The sequence below is a fragment of the Ovis canadensis genome, chromosome 7, assembly GCF_042477335.2.
Source record: "Ovis canadensis isolate MfBH-ARS-UI-01 breed Bighorn chromosome 7, ARS-UI_OviCan_v2, whole genome shotgun sequence".
In the NCBI taxonomy this organism is placed as follows: Eukaryota; Metazoa; Chordata; class Mammalia; order Artiodactyla; family Bovidae; genus Ovis; species Ovis canadensis.
Genome location: NC_091251.1, coordinates 47,639,075 through 47,651,755, shown reverse-complemented (window position 1 = coordinate 47,651,755; position 12,681 = coordinate 47,639,075). Strand labels below are relative to the sequence as shown.

At 46.6% G+C, this 12,681-nt stretch overlaps 1 protein-coding gene across 3 annotated transcripts in view; it reads right to left on the bottom strand.

Moving 5' to 3' along the window:
- Positions 1-12,681, bottom strand: part of MAPKBP1 (mitogen-activated protein kinase binding protein 1) — a 51,304-nt gene that overhangs the window by 26,061 nt on the left and 12,562 nt on the right. For all 3 annotated transcript variants that reach the window (XM_069597874.1, XM_069597875.1, XM_069597876.1), the window contains one exon: positions 962-1,053. In XM_069597874.1, coding sequence (XP_069453975.1) covers positions 962-1,053 — 92 coding nt within the window. The remainder of the gene's footprint in view (positions 1-961; positions 1,054-12,681) is intronic.

Sequence of the window (12,681 nt, the reverse complement as noted above, 5' to 3'; positions counted from 1 at the left end):
GAGGCAGCACGGAAAAGAACACCGGCCCTGGAACCTCACCTTTCTGCCAGGGCACTGACATCTCTCAACGTGCCAAGTGATCAGAGAAGCTTTATCCATAACAGCCAAAAAGTGGAAACAGCCTGAATGCTTATCAACAGATTAATGGAGAAAATGCGGTATTGCATGCACGCATGCACACAGGCACGCGCATGTGCACACACTGGAATATTACTCAGGCATGAAAAAGAATAAAATCCATGAAGTCCATATATGTTTGCAGCGACACAGATGGACCTATTCTCATACTAAGTGAAGTCAACCAGAGGATGACAAACATCCTATGATAGAACCTACATGTGGGATCTACACAGATGGCACAAACGAACTTATTTGCAAAAGAGGAAGAGACTCTCAGGCTTCAAAGGCAAACTCACAGTTACCAAAGGGGAAAGGTGGGAGCTGGGGAGGGATAAACATATACATGCTACTATATATAAAATAAATAATCAATAATACTGTAGAGCACAGGGAACTCAGTACTATGTAATAACTTATATGTGAAAGGGATCTAAAAAAGGATATGTGTATATGTATAACTAAATCACTTTGCTGTACACTTGAAACTAACACATTATATATCAACACTATTCCAATATAAAACAAAAATTTAAAAAATAATAAAACAAAATGACTAAAAGGTAGATATTAGAGACACTGAAAACAGTTGGGAGCTGTGTGTAATACAAAGTATAAATCTGTATGTGTGGGTGGGTGTAGGTGGCCAAAGAGCAGGACAGGATGGCAACAAAGACAACAATCAACATGGAACCTTTATGTGGCCCCGCATCTCATTTATAAAAACGGCCAAAACATTAACCTGGATGTACCACCCAGAAAGCACCAGAACACCCTGCCTGCTCCGACTGATTGAGCATAGCTACAAGCTCCCATGCAGTAAGCCCACTGCCAAGACACTCACCCAGCTGGGTAGGCAACTAACCCCGATCGGGGGTCACAGGCAAGTCCTCTGCCTCCAGACACTGTGATTCCAAGCACCTTCTCCAAGGTCACCTGTGAGAACAAGACAGAGAAGTGTTATGTTGTGGACAGAGGGGGTTGGGAAGGAGGTGTTCTCCCGTGCTGACTGCCTTCCTGGTGACCCTGTCTTCTGGAGAATGGGGCTTGTCCAGGTTCTGATTTGGCATCGGCTCCCTGATCACACGCAAAAAAAGGCCAGTGTACATCACCAGCTTTTAACAGTGCTCAAACTGCTGGATCCAAAGAAAAGAAAATAAAGTGGTTAAAACTCAGGTCATGGCCACAGAGGAACAAGTACTCCCCCAATCCAGGAAAACTCCATTTATAAGGTAAAGCCCTGGGTCCCCAGACTGGCCTCTTGGGTCTGTGAGACTCAGGGGATGTCACTGATCGTGCCTTGGCAGGCACGAAAGAAAGGCCACTCTCATCTCCCAGAGCCGGGAGAATGTTAGGTATCAATTAGGTGACTCATAATACCCCTGATCTATGCATTCCATCACACTCTTCCCCTCCATCAGATGGCAGCCAGTTCATACAGACTATAAGCCCAGGAGGCAGAGACATGGTTTAATGCTATGTTTTGCAAAGCACAGATGCTCAGAGCACTCTAATTATTATTATTAAGCCACAACTCTCACAGAGATGAAAGGGAAACATATGCAAAGTACTCAGAGATTCTGAGAGAACACAGCCATAGGAGACACTCACCATCACTCTCAAAGTCACTGCTGCTACCCCACACTGTCTGCAGGCCCTGGGACACGTACTGGACTAACCTCAGATTCGTTCACTGAGCTTTCTCCTAGATGAGCCCATGTAAGGTTCAGGCTGCCATGTAACTCATCACTCCACCTCACCCCCTGCTACGGAATGCCTCGCCTGTCAGTCCGGGCCAGCCTCCTCAGCACTTCCTGGGCCCCCTGCACTGGCCCTCCTCGGGGAGGCCCTCTTGTCCTCGTTGGTTCAGATGGCAGGGCTTCGGAATGCAGAATGGCCATGTAAACAGGCTAGAGTGTATTCTGTTAAGAGTCTCTGGGGCCTTAATAGGGCCTCATGAACCAGGAACACTTCAGAAGTATTCACATCCGAGGCAGGGGTCACGGGCTCCTAGTCCCTGTCAGTTTCTAGAGAGGGAAAGCCCATAGTCACTTTAGTATCTCTCCTCTTTCTTTCTTACTCTCCCAACTGGAGAATTCCAAGTGCTTCTAGAGGGCCAGTTTAAATTCTTATATCCAAGGACCACTTTAGTTTGAATTATGTTGTAAAGAAATGCCCTGAGGTGGCCAAAGACCAAAATAAGTTTACTGGGATATGGTAATTAAAGCTATTCCCTCAGAAGGTCCCCAAGAGTCTTCTGTACTTCTTGAGGATGGAGACCAGGAATTCCAACACATGTCTACTCACTGACAGAAGCAGCTGAGTTCGAGGGCACCATGCCTACCCACAGCAACCTGGCAAGAGCCAAACTCGCCAGCTACCCTGGGTCTTTCTGAGGCGCTAAACCTAGTGGGGGATAAACTAACTTTCGCTTGCTCTAGACATTCTTGATACTTTGCTCTAACAAGCCTCTTTACACACTTTTTCTCAGCTTAACAATCCTCCCCCACCCCTGGGCACCCAGGCAACCTTTCTGAAAGGTCTGAGCACTGCACACAGACTAGAGAACAACAACCAACGCTGGGGAAGCCTGGGGGATGCTCAGTTCATGGCACCGCCCCCCATCCTGGCACTGCGCCTCTGGCTCTTCCTGAGGTAGGGGTGCTCAGGAACATTCCTGCTGCACCAACTGCCTACTGCAGAGAAAGAGGAGCCTGAGGCCAGCATTACCCACATAGATGAGAAAGGTCACCAAAACAAGGGCTGAGCTAAAAACACCGCTCAACTCCTATTCTCTCCAGGCTAATCTGATTTCAGGCAAATCCTTTGGATTCATATTTGCATCAATCCCTCCCTTATGCTTCAGCTTTGGTCCCAAAGAATTAGACCAGTCTGTTGGTTCTCAGCTTGCCTTCCCTCTGACAGGAATTTGGGTAGGTGTTTTGTGGGTAGATGATCCAGTTCCACAGAGAATTATCTGGAACTTGCTTGGAGTTTTCAGCAGCAATATAAAGCAAGAAGGAGATGTGTGTTACTCAGACCTGAAAGACCAGTGTTTATCAAATGATTTTGACCACAACCCATGTTAAGAGACTGTTTACAGCTTGATCCAGGGTAAACATACATGCATGTGTGAGCTTGTTCATAAAACTGAAAGTTTCACAGAACAATAGATAACTCTTGTTGCATGTGATGTACTCCAATTTGTATTACGTTCCATTTCATTAAAAAGTAATTCTGGTCTTGGCCCACTCACCTGACTCCGTGGCCCATAAGTGGGCTGAAGTGGCAGTCTGGGGCCCTGCTCAGGGCCATCTCCCCCACTGGGCCTGGGGCTCAGCTGTGGCCCCTGCCACCTCTGTGCTCCTCTGTCACTTTCCTCCTAGGACTCTCGGCAGGAGGGCAGACACCCGGGCTAGGAAACCCCACGGGCAGGAGTTCACCCAGGCTCAAAACTTGGACGATTTTCAAAGGATTTATGAGTTTTGGCTTCTCCTGGCTTTCTGAGCAGCTATCCAGGGGGGAAAAAAAGGCAGTTTCCTTTGGCTCTGTGGAGGGGGAGGAGCAGGGGAAAAACATTCAGGGGCATCAGCTGGTTTTTATTTTATGTTCTAACTCAAACCAGCTTCCTGTTTGCAGGGAGGTTTGGGGCTGAGCTCCACTTTCAAAGGATCTGAGAGTCCAGAGCTCTTGCAGGGCCTCCAATGTCTAGGCTTATCCTGCGAGGCTCCTGGGCAATGGACCTCAGGAACTGACTCTCTCCTCTCATAACCCTCTCCATACCCCTTCCTGGGACAGCTTCCATCTACCCTTGGAAATGGAGACAAGCCTGGACACCCCTTTGCAAACACACCCCAGGCTGAGAAGGCCCAAGTTCAAGCAGCAGGGTGCTACGGTGGCTCACACTGGCTCAGGAGAGCGACTGTGAACCTCTGCCCCAGCTCCATACACAGCGAGAGCACACTGGAAGCCTGAAATCACCAAGACAGGAGCACTGACACCATGAAATCAGACAACGCTACAAGCTGGGGCCCCCTTTGCCCCTCAGAGAGCGTGTAAACGTTTACCAACGCAACACTAAGCTCAAGCAACTTTCCTCTCTGCCCTGGCCTATGGCTGTAACTCCCATGTGTTCTATCTGCTTCGGGCCTTGCTTCCTACAGTTTTTTTCTCAACATGGCAGGCCACAGTGATTCTTTTAAGAAAGACGGGAGTTTGTGTCATTATGCTGCTCAAATGCCTCCAACTGTTCCCCATCCTTAAGTTTAAATCCAACGTCTTTACCCTGGTTTACAGAATCCTGAGTCACCTGGCCCCTGGCTACCTCTCTGACCTCATTTCCTTCACTTCCCCCTCCTTTATTCCACTCCAACCATCCTGACTGCCTTAAGTGCTGCAAGGAGATTCTAGCTTCCGGTTCTCTGCGTATGCTATTTATTTCTTCCACTAAAATGCTCTTCCCTCAACTACTCACTCAGCTAATTCACTCAGGTCTTTGCTCAAAGGTCTCCTCAGAGAAGGCTTTCCAGACTGGCTTTACTGCTATTCCTCTATACCCAACCTACCCCGCTTTACTTTCCTTCACTGTACTTGAGAGTCAGGCAGTGACCCAACATGGGTTCTTTGTCCACTTACTTACTGTCTGTCTCCTCTACCATAATAGGGGCTCCTCAAGGGCATGGCCTAAGTTGCTACCCCTCACTGGTGCATCCCTAGCACTTTAAACAGTGCCTGGCACAAAATGGGCACTTGATAAATATTTGATGAATAAGTAAATGCATGGCAGAGGCTCTGGCAACAGTGAAACAACAGAGATAAGAAGCACAAGAAAACTGGGGTTTTCAGGCCAGCAGAGTTGCTCTCCACAAAGTATCTGAAACTGGGTGTGTAGGAGTTCCCTGGTTGTCCAGCGGTGAGGAGTCGGTGCTTTCCCTGCCATGGCACAGGTTCCATCCCTGGTCGGAGAACTAAGATCCCTCAAGCTGCATGGCTAAAAAATAATAGTAAAGAAAAACTAGCTGTGACAGAAAGACCATGTCTAGATGAGGACGAGTACAAAGGGAGGTTAATGGTACAGGTAACATTTTGTTTCTTAAGTTGATGGTGGGCACACAACTGTTCATTATTCCACGTGTATTCAGTGTATGTCTTAGAGACTGCACAGGAGAAGTTTAAAAGACAGAAAAGATATGGTCCAGGATGTGGTGTGGGGCTCAGCACCTTATGAGCAACATCCTTCTGTAGTTTACGTCCCTGACTTCTCCTTATCCTCAAGCCGCTTCGTTGACACCCGCTGACCCAGCAATGTGAGGGGAAGGGCAACAGAGAACTGAAGAATCAGTTTTTACTGGATTTAGGTTTCTCACTTCAGTGCTTGTCAGGCTGTGTTGTATCTGCAATGCTCCCGACACACCGCTTTCTTCCGGTGGGAGTTTTCAAGGACTACTGCATACATCCCTTCTCCTGACTGCTAAGCCTGGCCGCAGGTGAGGAGACAGCCCCCTCAGCCTGGGTCCCTGAGTGACTGATGAACAGAGTGCCCGTGCTGACCCACAGTGAACACAAGCAGGAACAAGAAAGAAACTATCTGTTAAGTTGGGCAGATGGTGAGGAGATTTGTTACCACGGTATGACCTAGCCCAACAATTTTCACACGTTTTGGTTGGTCTCTTACGTGTTTTGGTTTCCTTACACTCTTAGACATTATCAAGGAGCCAAAGAGCTTTTGTTTATATAAGTTATAAATATCAATACTGGTTATATTAAAAATTACAATGGAAATACTGAAATTATTTAATTTGTTCAAAAGTAATTAAAAAAACCCATTACATGTTAACACTTTTATTAAAAGTAACTCTAGTTTCCAAAAAAAAAAATCAAAAACATTTAGTGAAAAGAGTGGCACTGTTTAACATTTTTCCCGATCTCTCTAATGTCTGGCTCAATAGAAAACAACTGGATTCTCATATCTGCACCTGCATGCAATCTGCTATGATGTTATTTTAGGTGAAGATAAAGAAAATCTGGCCTTATTTGTATATGTAATTGGAAAGGAGGAGACCACAGAGATGCCCTTAAAGGGTTTTGGGGACCCCAGGGATTCTCTGACCACACCTTGGGAACCAATAACCAGCCCCTCCTGTATACTATAGCATTTCTTCATAAGGAAGCAAGCCTACCAGCATGAGAGTTCTGGCCTCAAGCATCATTTGAGGAAAATGAGGCAGGGATCAGGCCCTGTGAGAAAATAGCTGTCCTCAAAGTCAGGGATGGGGCCCCAACTTCTGATAGGAACTTCAGCTCCAAATCCTCATGGCCCAAATGTCAATGAAATACAGCCCCACAGATACACCAGTCCAGGTAATTGATTCTGGCCCATGCAGCTAGCACCCTGATACATACACAGTTCTAGGAACATCAAGGGCAAGTGAAAACTCAGAATTAAGAAGAGGGCACTCCCTCTGGACTCTGCAGTGCTCTCCTCCACATCTGAAACACAGCCTAGAAGCAGGGAGAATACTCAAGTTGTGACCCAGCCACTCCTTGGGCAGGTGGAGAGTGTTGAGATGGAGGAAAGCCTACACCAGCCAGAAAGAGGGTGTCATCTTTCCCCAGCAGCAAGGCTGCAGAAGGGCAGAATTACTACAGACACACTGCAAAGGAAGGCTTGAATGCCCACCCCTCCCAGTGTGCACTAGGCAGGGCAGTATTGCATCCTTCTAAGAGAAAGAAGGAAAGCAGAATCATTCCTCACTGTAATGAGATAAAGGGATAACTTCATAATTGCCTATTCCCAAGAGAGAAGGAAAGACTAAAGCCAACTGTTTAAGAGCTCTTCTGGCTCTCATTAGAGTAGATGGAAAAAACAGGTGGCTCAGAGGCAATAGACAGGACTACTCATTCATTCTCCATAGAACAGTATTTTCCAGAATGCAGACTGCAGCCTATTAATGGGATCTGAAATTGATTTAATAGGTAATGAATAGCTAGAACAAAAAACAGACCTCATGGCATGTAGTAATGGTAAGTACTGATCATGAAACTTTATTTCAGGGGTATGTGTGTGTGCACTGGGTCACAATGTAAAGCACATTTCTTTATATGAGTTGTTCTTTAAAATGTGAAATCACTGGGATGCCGTTAGAGTCCTAAAATGCAGAGTACAGATTCAACCCTCTATCCTCAAAATCCAATAGGGAAGATCAATGACATACTACAAAGCAATCCAGCATGTGATAGGGTCATAAGAAAGATATGAAGTGCTCCAAGAGGAGGAAGAGGGGTGGTTTCTGAACAGGATCAGGAAAGGGAAACAATGAGCTTTCCCGGAAGGTTAGATGGAATGTGACCTGGGCCTTGCAGTGAGGATAGGATTTTGACAGATGGACATATAGAGAGAAGGAATTCTCAGTAGAAGAAGCTGCATGAATGGGTCTGGCAGAAGGAAACAGCAGCAACAGCGAAAGCAAGGACTTTCTGTAGGAGAGTTAGGTCAGAAAAGGTAGACTGCAACCAGATCAGGAAGGGCCCTGGTTACCAAACTAAGTCAGGTCTTTTGGAGACTCTGGGAAGCCCCAGGAGGGTTTCGAACGAACCAGGGACATGATCAAAGCTATATACATCATTACCAAAGCACAGCTCAGGCGGGGAGCCCATATAGGAGACTATTATGATAGCTCGAGTGAAGAGTAGTAAGGATCTAGACCAGCATAGAGACAGTGAGAGTAGGAAAGAAATAATGACAAAGGAGAAAGTGACAAAGCAAACAGAACTGGCAAGACCAGGCACTGTACAACTCTGTAGAAAAAAGACAAAAGACTCAAATTTTGAACTTCAGAGACAGGGAACAAGGTGGTGCTATGAAAAGAAATGGTACCATGATCAGAGAAAGGGGGTCTGGACGAAGTGGGCGGAGGGGAACTGTTGGTGTCGGTTTTAGATGTGGTGAATCTAGGCGCTTCAGGAATATTTAGCAGGAACCACAAAACACTTGGGGTTTCCCTGGTGGCTCAGATGGTAAAGAATCTGCCCACAACGTGGGAAACCCAGGTTCGATCCCTGGATCGAGAAGATACCCTGGAGAAGGAAATGGCAACCCACTTCAGTATTCTTGCCTGGGAAGTCCAATAGATAGAGAAGCCTGGGGGGCTATATAGTTCACGGAGTTGTAAAGAGTCAGACACAACTGAGCAAATAACACTACTACACTACTATAAAACATTCAATTTAGCTTAGCAACATACACATGGAATTGATGCTCGGGAGAGAGGTGAGGACTAGAAACAGCTATCTGAAAATTATTCACATGGAGGTGAAAACCAGCACTGAAATGCAATGAGATGGGAGGAGACAGAGGGGAGAGAGAGTGAGGCTGGTGGACAGAAATGTGGGGAGTAGCTGTTTTTAGAGTATGGGAACAATGAGATCCCGGCAGTTAGAAAAAGAGGAGAACCAGGAAGCTAGTGAAAGGGAGAGTTACCAGAAGGAAGGGATAGTTAATACAAGTGCTAAAAAGAATTGAAAGAAGCAAGAAATGGACTCCAAAGCCATCTGCAAAACTGGCGGCACAGCACAGGGTCCCAAGCCGTCCCACCACCCCCACCCCGCCCCAAACACTTGATCTCAGGAACTGCATAAGGCCTTCTAAACTCTTCTGGTGTCTCTCTCTCTAGTCCCTAGATCTGATCAGCCTACATGCTAGAGAGAGGCACCAGCCAATGAAAGATTCAGTGTGTGGAGGCACTGCTAGGGAAGGGCTTCTATGGAGCCCACGGTGTACGTGATTCTCACCTGTCCTTGCACTCTCGGTGTGAGGGACTACGATAGGGAGTCTGTGGTGCTCCCTGAAGAAAGCAGCTGCTCCCCCGAGAGAAAACTAAGAGGCCAGAGCTACAAAAGGCCAGGGTCATCTAGGACTCAGCTGACCTCAGAATGATAAAGAAACCCCCGTGACTGAGAGGAGGCTGTTTTGCTTGCCATGTTTTGTTGCCATCAATTTCTTTCTTCCCCCTTCGCCCTTTCTCTACTTCTCAATCCCACTCAATACAAGTTACAAATACCTAAGTTATAAGTCATTCCAGCGAAACTATGGGCTTGCTATTTCTATAAACAAGCATGACACAGACCTGTCAGAGGCAGAGCCCTCTCCGCCTTTCCCTCCCTTCCTGCAGGTTAAGAATAACTACGCCTGTCTCTTGCCCACACACTACACTCTAATCTCACAAAGCAGATTCTCCACCAGATTCTGAGAATTGCCACTTATACAAAAGCCACAAAGACAGTTCAAGGCCAGGAGGCTTTGCGCAGAGACTTAGCCAGCTGGGCAAAGACCTAGTGACCAGCCCTGTGAGAGGGAAGGGGGAAGCAGGTATCAGGCCCAAGCTCGCTCACTCTTGTTTGTTCAGAATGCAAGGGGCCAGCTGGGGAGAGGCAGGAAGAGACACAATGGCCACTCCAAGACTGCAGAACAAACCTTGCCTCTCAACTCTGCTCCTGGTCTCTACCCCATATGGACAATTTCCAGTTCTACTGTCTATGCCATCAAGTCTCTGAGACAAATAACTTTCACTATGACAGAAAAGTTCTGGTAGCTCAGACGGTAAAGCATCTATCTGCCAGCAGTGCGGGAAACCCGAGTTTGGTTCTTGGGTTGGGAAGATCCCCTGGAGAAGGAAATGGCAATCCACTCCAGCACTCTTGCCTGGAAAATCCCCTGGATGGAGGAGCCTGATAGGCTACAGTCCATGGGGTCACAAAGAGTCGGACACGACTGAGTGACTTCACATGACAGAAAAACCCAGTTCCCTCACTAGAGCTCAAGATTAGTTGGAATTGAGCCAATTCTGTACTGCTAGGATTAAAACAGCCTCAGCAACTAAGGAAGGTGAGTCTGCCACTGTTTGAGAAGAGGTGACCTTAGAAATCCTTTAGCCAATAAGCCCCTGGGGACTAGAGAACAGAGGTTCCCAATTCTGCCCCGTCAGTAAAACTACTCAGAGGGCTTACTAAGTTTTGTTCACAAAGCAGTCCCCACCTTTTACCCAGACCCTGCCTCTGCAAGATTCCTGAGCTATGGGAGGGTGGGGTCGAGGTGAAGCTGCTTATTAAAGCTCTCCAGGAGGTTCTAGTGATTGATAGGGTAGGGAACTATTCAATTAAAGCATTTTGCCTTTTTATTTTCAAATTTCAACCCCTCCTCCTGCGACTAGGGAGAAAACAACATTCTGAGTAGTCTTATTCTTAAGAATACCCAGATTCATGGGCTGCAAAGGGTCTTGGGCAGAAAGAGGATCTACAGCTATACCAAATACCATCTATTGAATGTGCACTCTGTGCCAAGAACTGTGCTAAACACTTCGCAAGATCATCTCATTTAGTACTCTTGACAACTTGATGGACTAGTATTATCTCCATCTCAGAGATAAAGGAGTCAGGTAATTAGTGAATGGAAGAACCAGGATTCAAACATAGGTCTGTCTGGTTTCAGAAACCATGGTGACCAAGGAGGGAGCTCAGGTTCTCCCAAACCACCAAAATGCTGTCACTTCTGACAGAGCACACAGGAAGTCGCCATGCCATCGTGGAGGCAGTGGGGACAAGTCTGAGCACCAAGATCCAAGGCAAAGGGCACAGGAGGAAGTAGAGAGGCAACAGGGTCCTCTCCTGCCTGTGTTAATGTTTGTTTTTTTAAAGTAGCAGCCCTTATCAGTAATGTAACTGGGTCTAAAAATGGGTTCTACACCAATACAGTATACTAACCTATATATATGGAATTTAGAAAGATGGTAACAATAACCTTGTATGCGAGACAGCAAAAGAGACACAGATGTATAGAAGAGTCTTTTGGACTCTGTAGGAGAGGGCGAGGGTGGGATGATATGCGAGAATGGCATTGAAACATGTAAATTATCACATGTGAAACGAATCGCCAATCCAGGTTCGATGCATGATACAGGGTGCTTGGGGCTGGTGCACTGGGATGACCCAGAGGGATTGGATGGGGAGGGATGTGGGAGGGGGGTTCAGGATGGGGAACACATGTACACCCATGGTGGATTCATGTCAATGTATGGCAAAACCAACACGATATTGTAAAGTAAAAAAATAAATAAATAAAACTGAAAAAAATAAAAATGGGTTCTGACCTCTCCTCTCTGAGATGGTTGCAGAGAAAAAAGAGTAACAGAGGGTCTTCCGATGTCAGAGTACCCCACGTTGTCAGGGCTTACCTGTGTCCAGCTGGCACTAGAACCTACAGCATAGACAGCTGACACCTATTTCCAACGGAACTGACACTGACAGCATCAGAAGCATTTTCATGTGCAGGCAGAGGAGGAGCTTAGGAGGGCACTGGACCTCACACCAGAAGAGAGGGAATGAGGGGCCTCTAGCCAAACGACTCAAGTACAATATAACCAATAGCCAATTTCAAAGAACAGCTTGAATAACACAGTGCCTGGTATAGGGCAGTATTCCTACCCTCCCTTTCCCTTCCAGTTATCAGAAAGGCAAGGATAAGAGACATCTCAATTTAAGCAACCAGAATAAAGGGGAAAAAAAAATTTTTTTTCCTAAGGTCAGTCCTTGCTATAACAATACTGGAACCACAAACAAAGCCTTATGACCTAAAAAATCTGATCAAGAAGGGTCTGATTCTTCTTCATTCACCATTTCTGCATCCCTGAGTTTTCTTAATCTCTTGGTTTCCAAACTTTCTAATGAGGGAGAGTACTAACTGTTCTTTATCTGGACTAACTGTGCAAGGTGATTGCGTGTTCTAGGACGTGTGGAGTGGAGAGGACGCTCAGTGCCCCTGCAATCACACCAACTTGTGCCATGGGACTCTCTTTGAAGAAGGAAGATCACCTCAATGCGTTATTCTCTATAACATGCTCACTTCCCTTCCACTAGGCTTCCTTGGTGACTCAGACAGTAAAGAATCCACCTGCAATTCAGGAGACCTGGGTTCAATTCCTGAATCAGGAAGATTTCCTAGAGAAAGGAATGGCAACCCACTCCAGTATTTTTGCCTGGAGAATTCCATGGACAGTGGAGTCTGGTGGGTTACAGTTCATGGGGGTCACAAAAGAGTCATGACTGAGCAACTAACACTTTCCTTTCCATTGCTAACACCAACATCCTGGTTGAGGCCTTCAGCATCATATTCCTGAATATGGTGATGGCTTCCTAATCAATCTCCTTACTGCAGACTCTGCCCTCCCCTCCCCAACCCATCAAAATAATCCTTCCATGGTATAGCTATGATCATGTCCCTACTCTACTCAAAAACCTTCAGCGACTCCCTGTGCTGTGCTTAGTCTCTCCATTGTGTCCATCTCTCTGCAACCCATGGACTGTAGCCCACCAAGCTCCTCTGTCCATGGGGATTCTCCAGGCAAGAATACTAGGTGAGTTGCCATGCCCTCCTCCAGGGGATCTTCCCAACTCAGGGATTGAACCGAGGTCTCCCGCACTGCAGGTGGATTCTCTAAGCCAACAGGGAAGCCCAAATATACTGGAGTGGGTACCCTATCCGTTCTCCAGAGGATCTTCCTAATCCAGGAA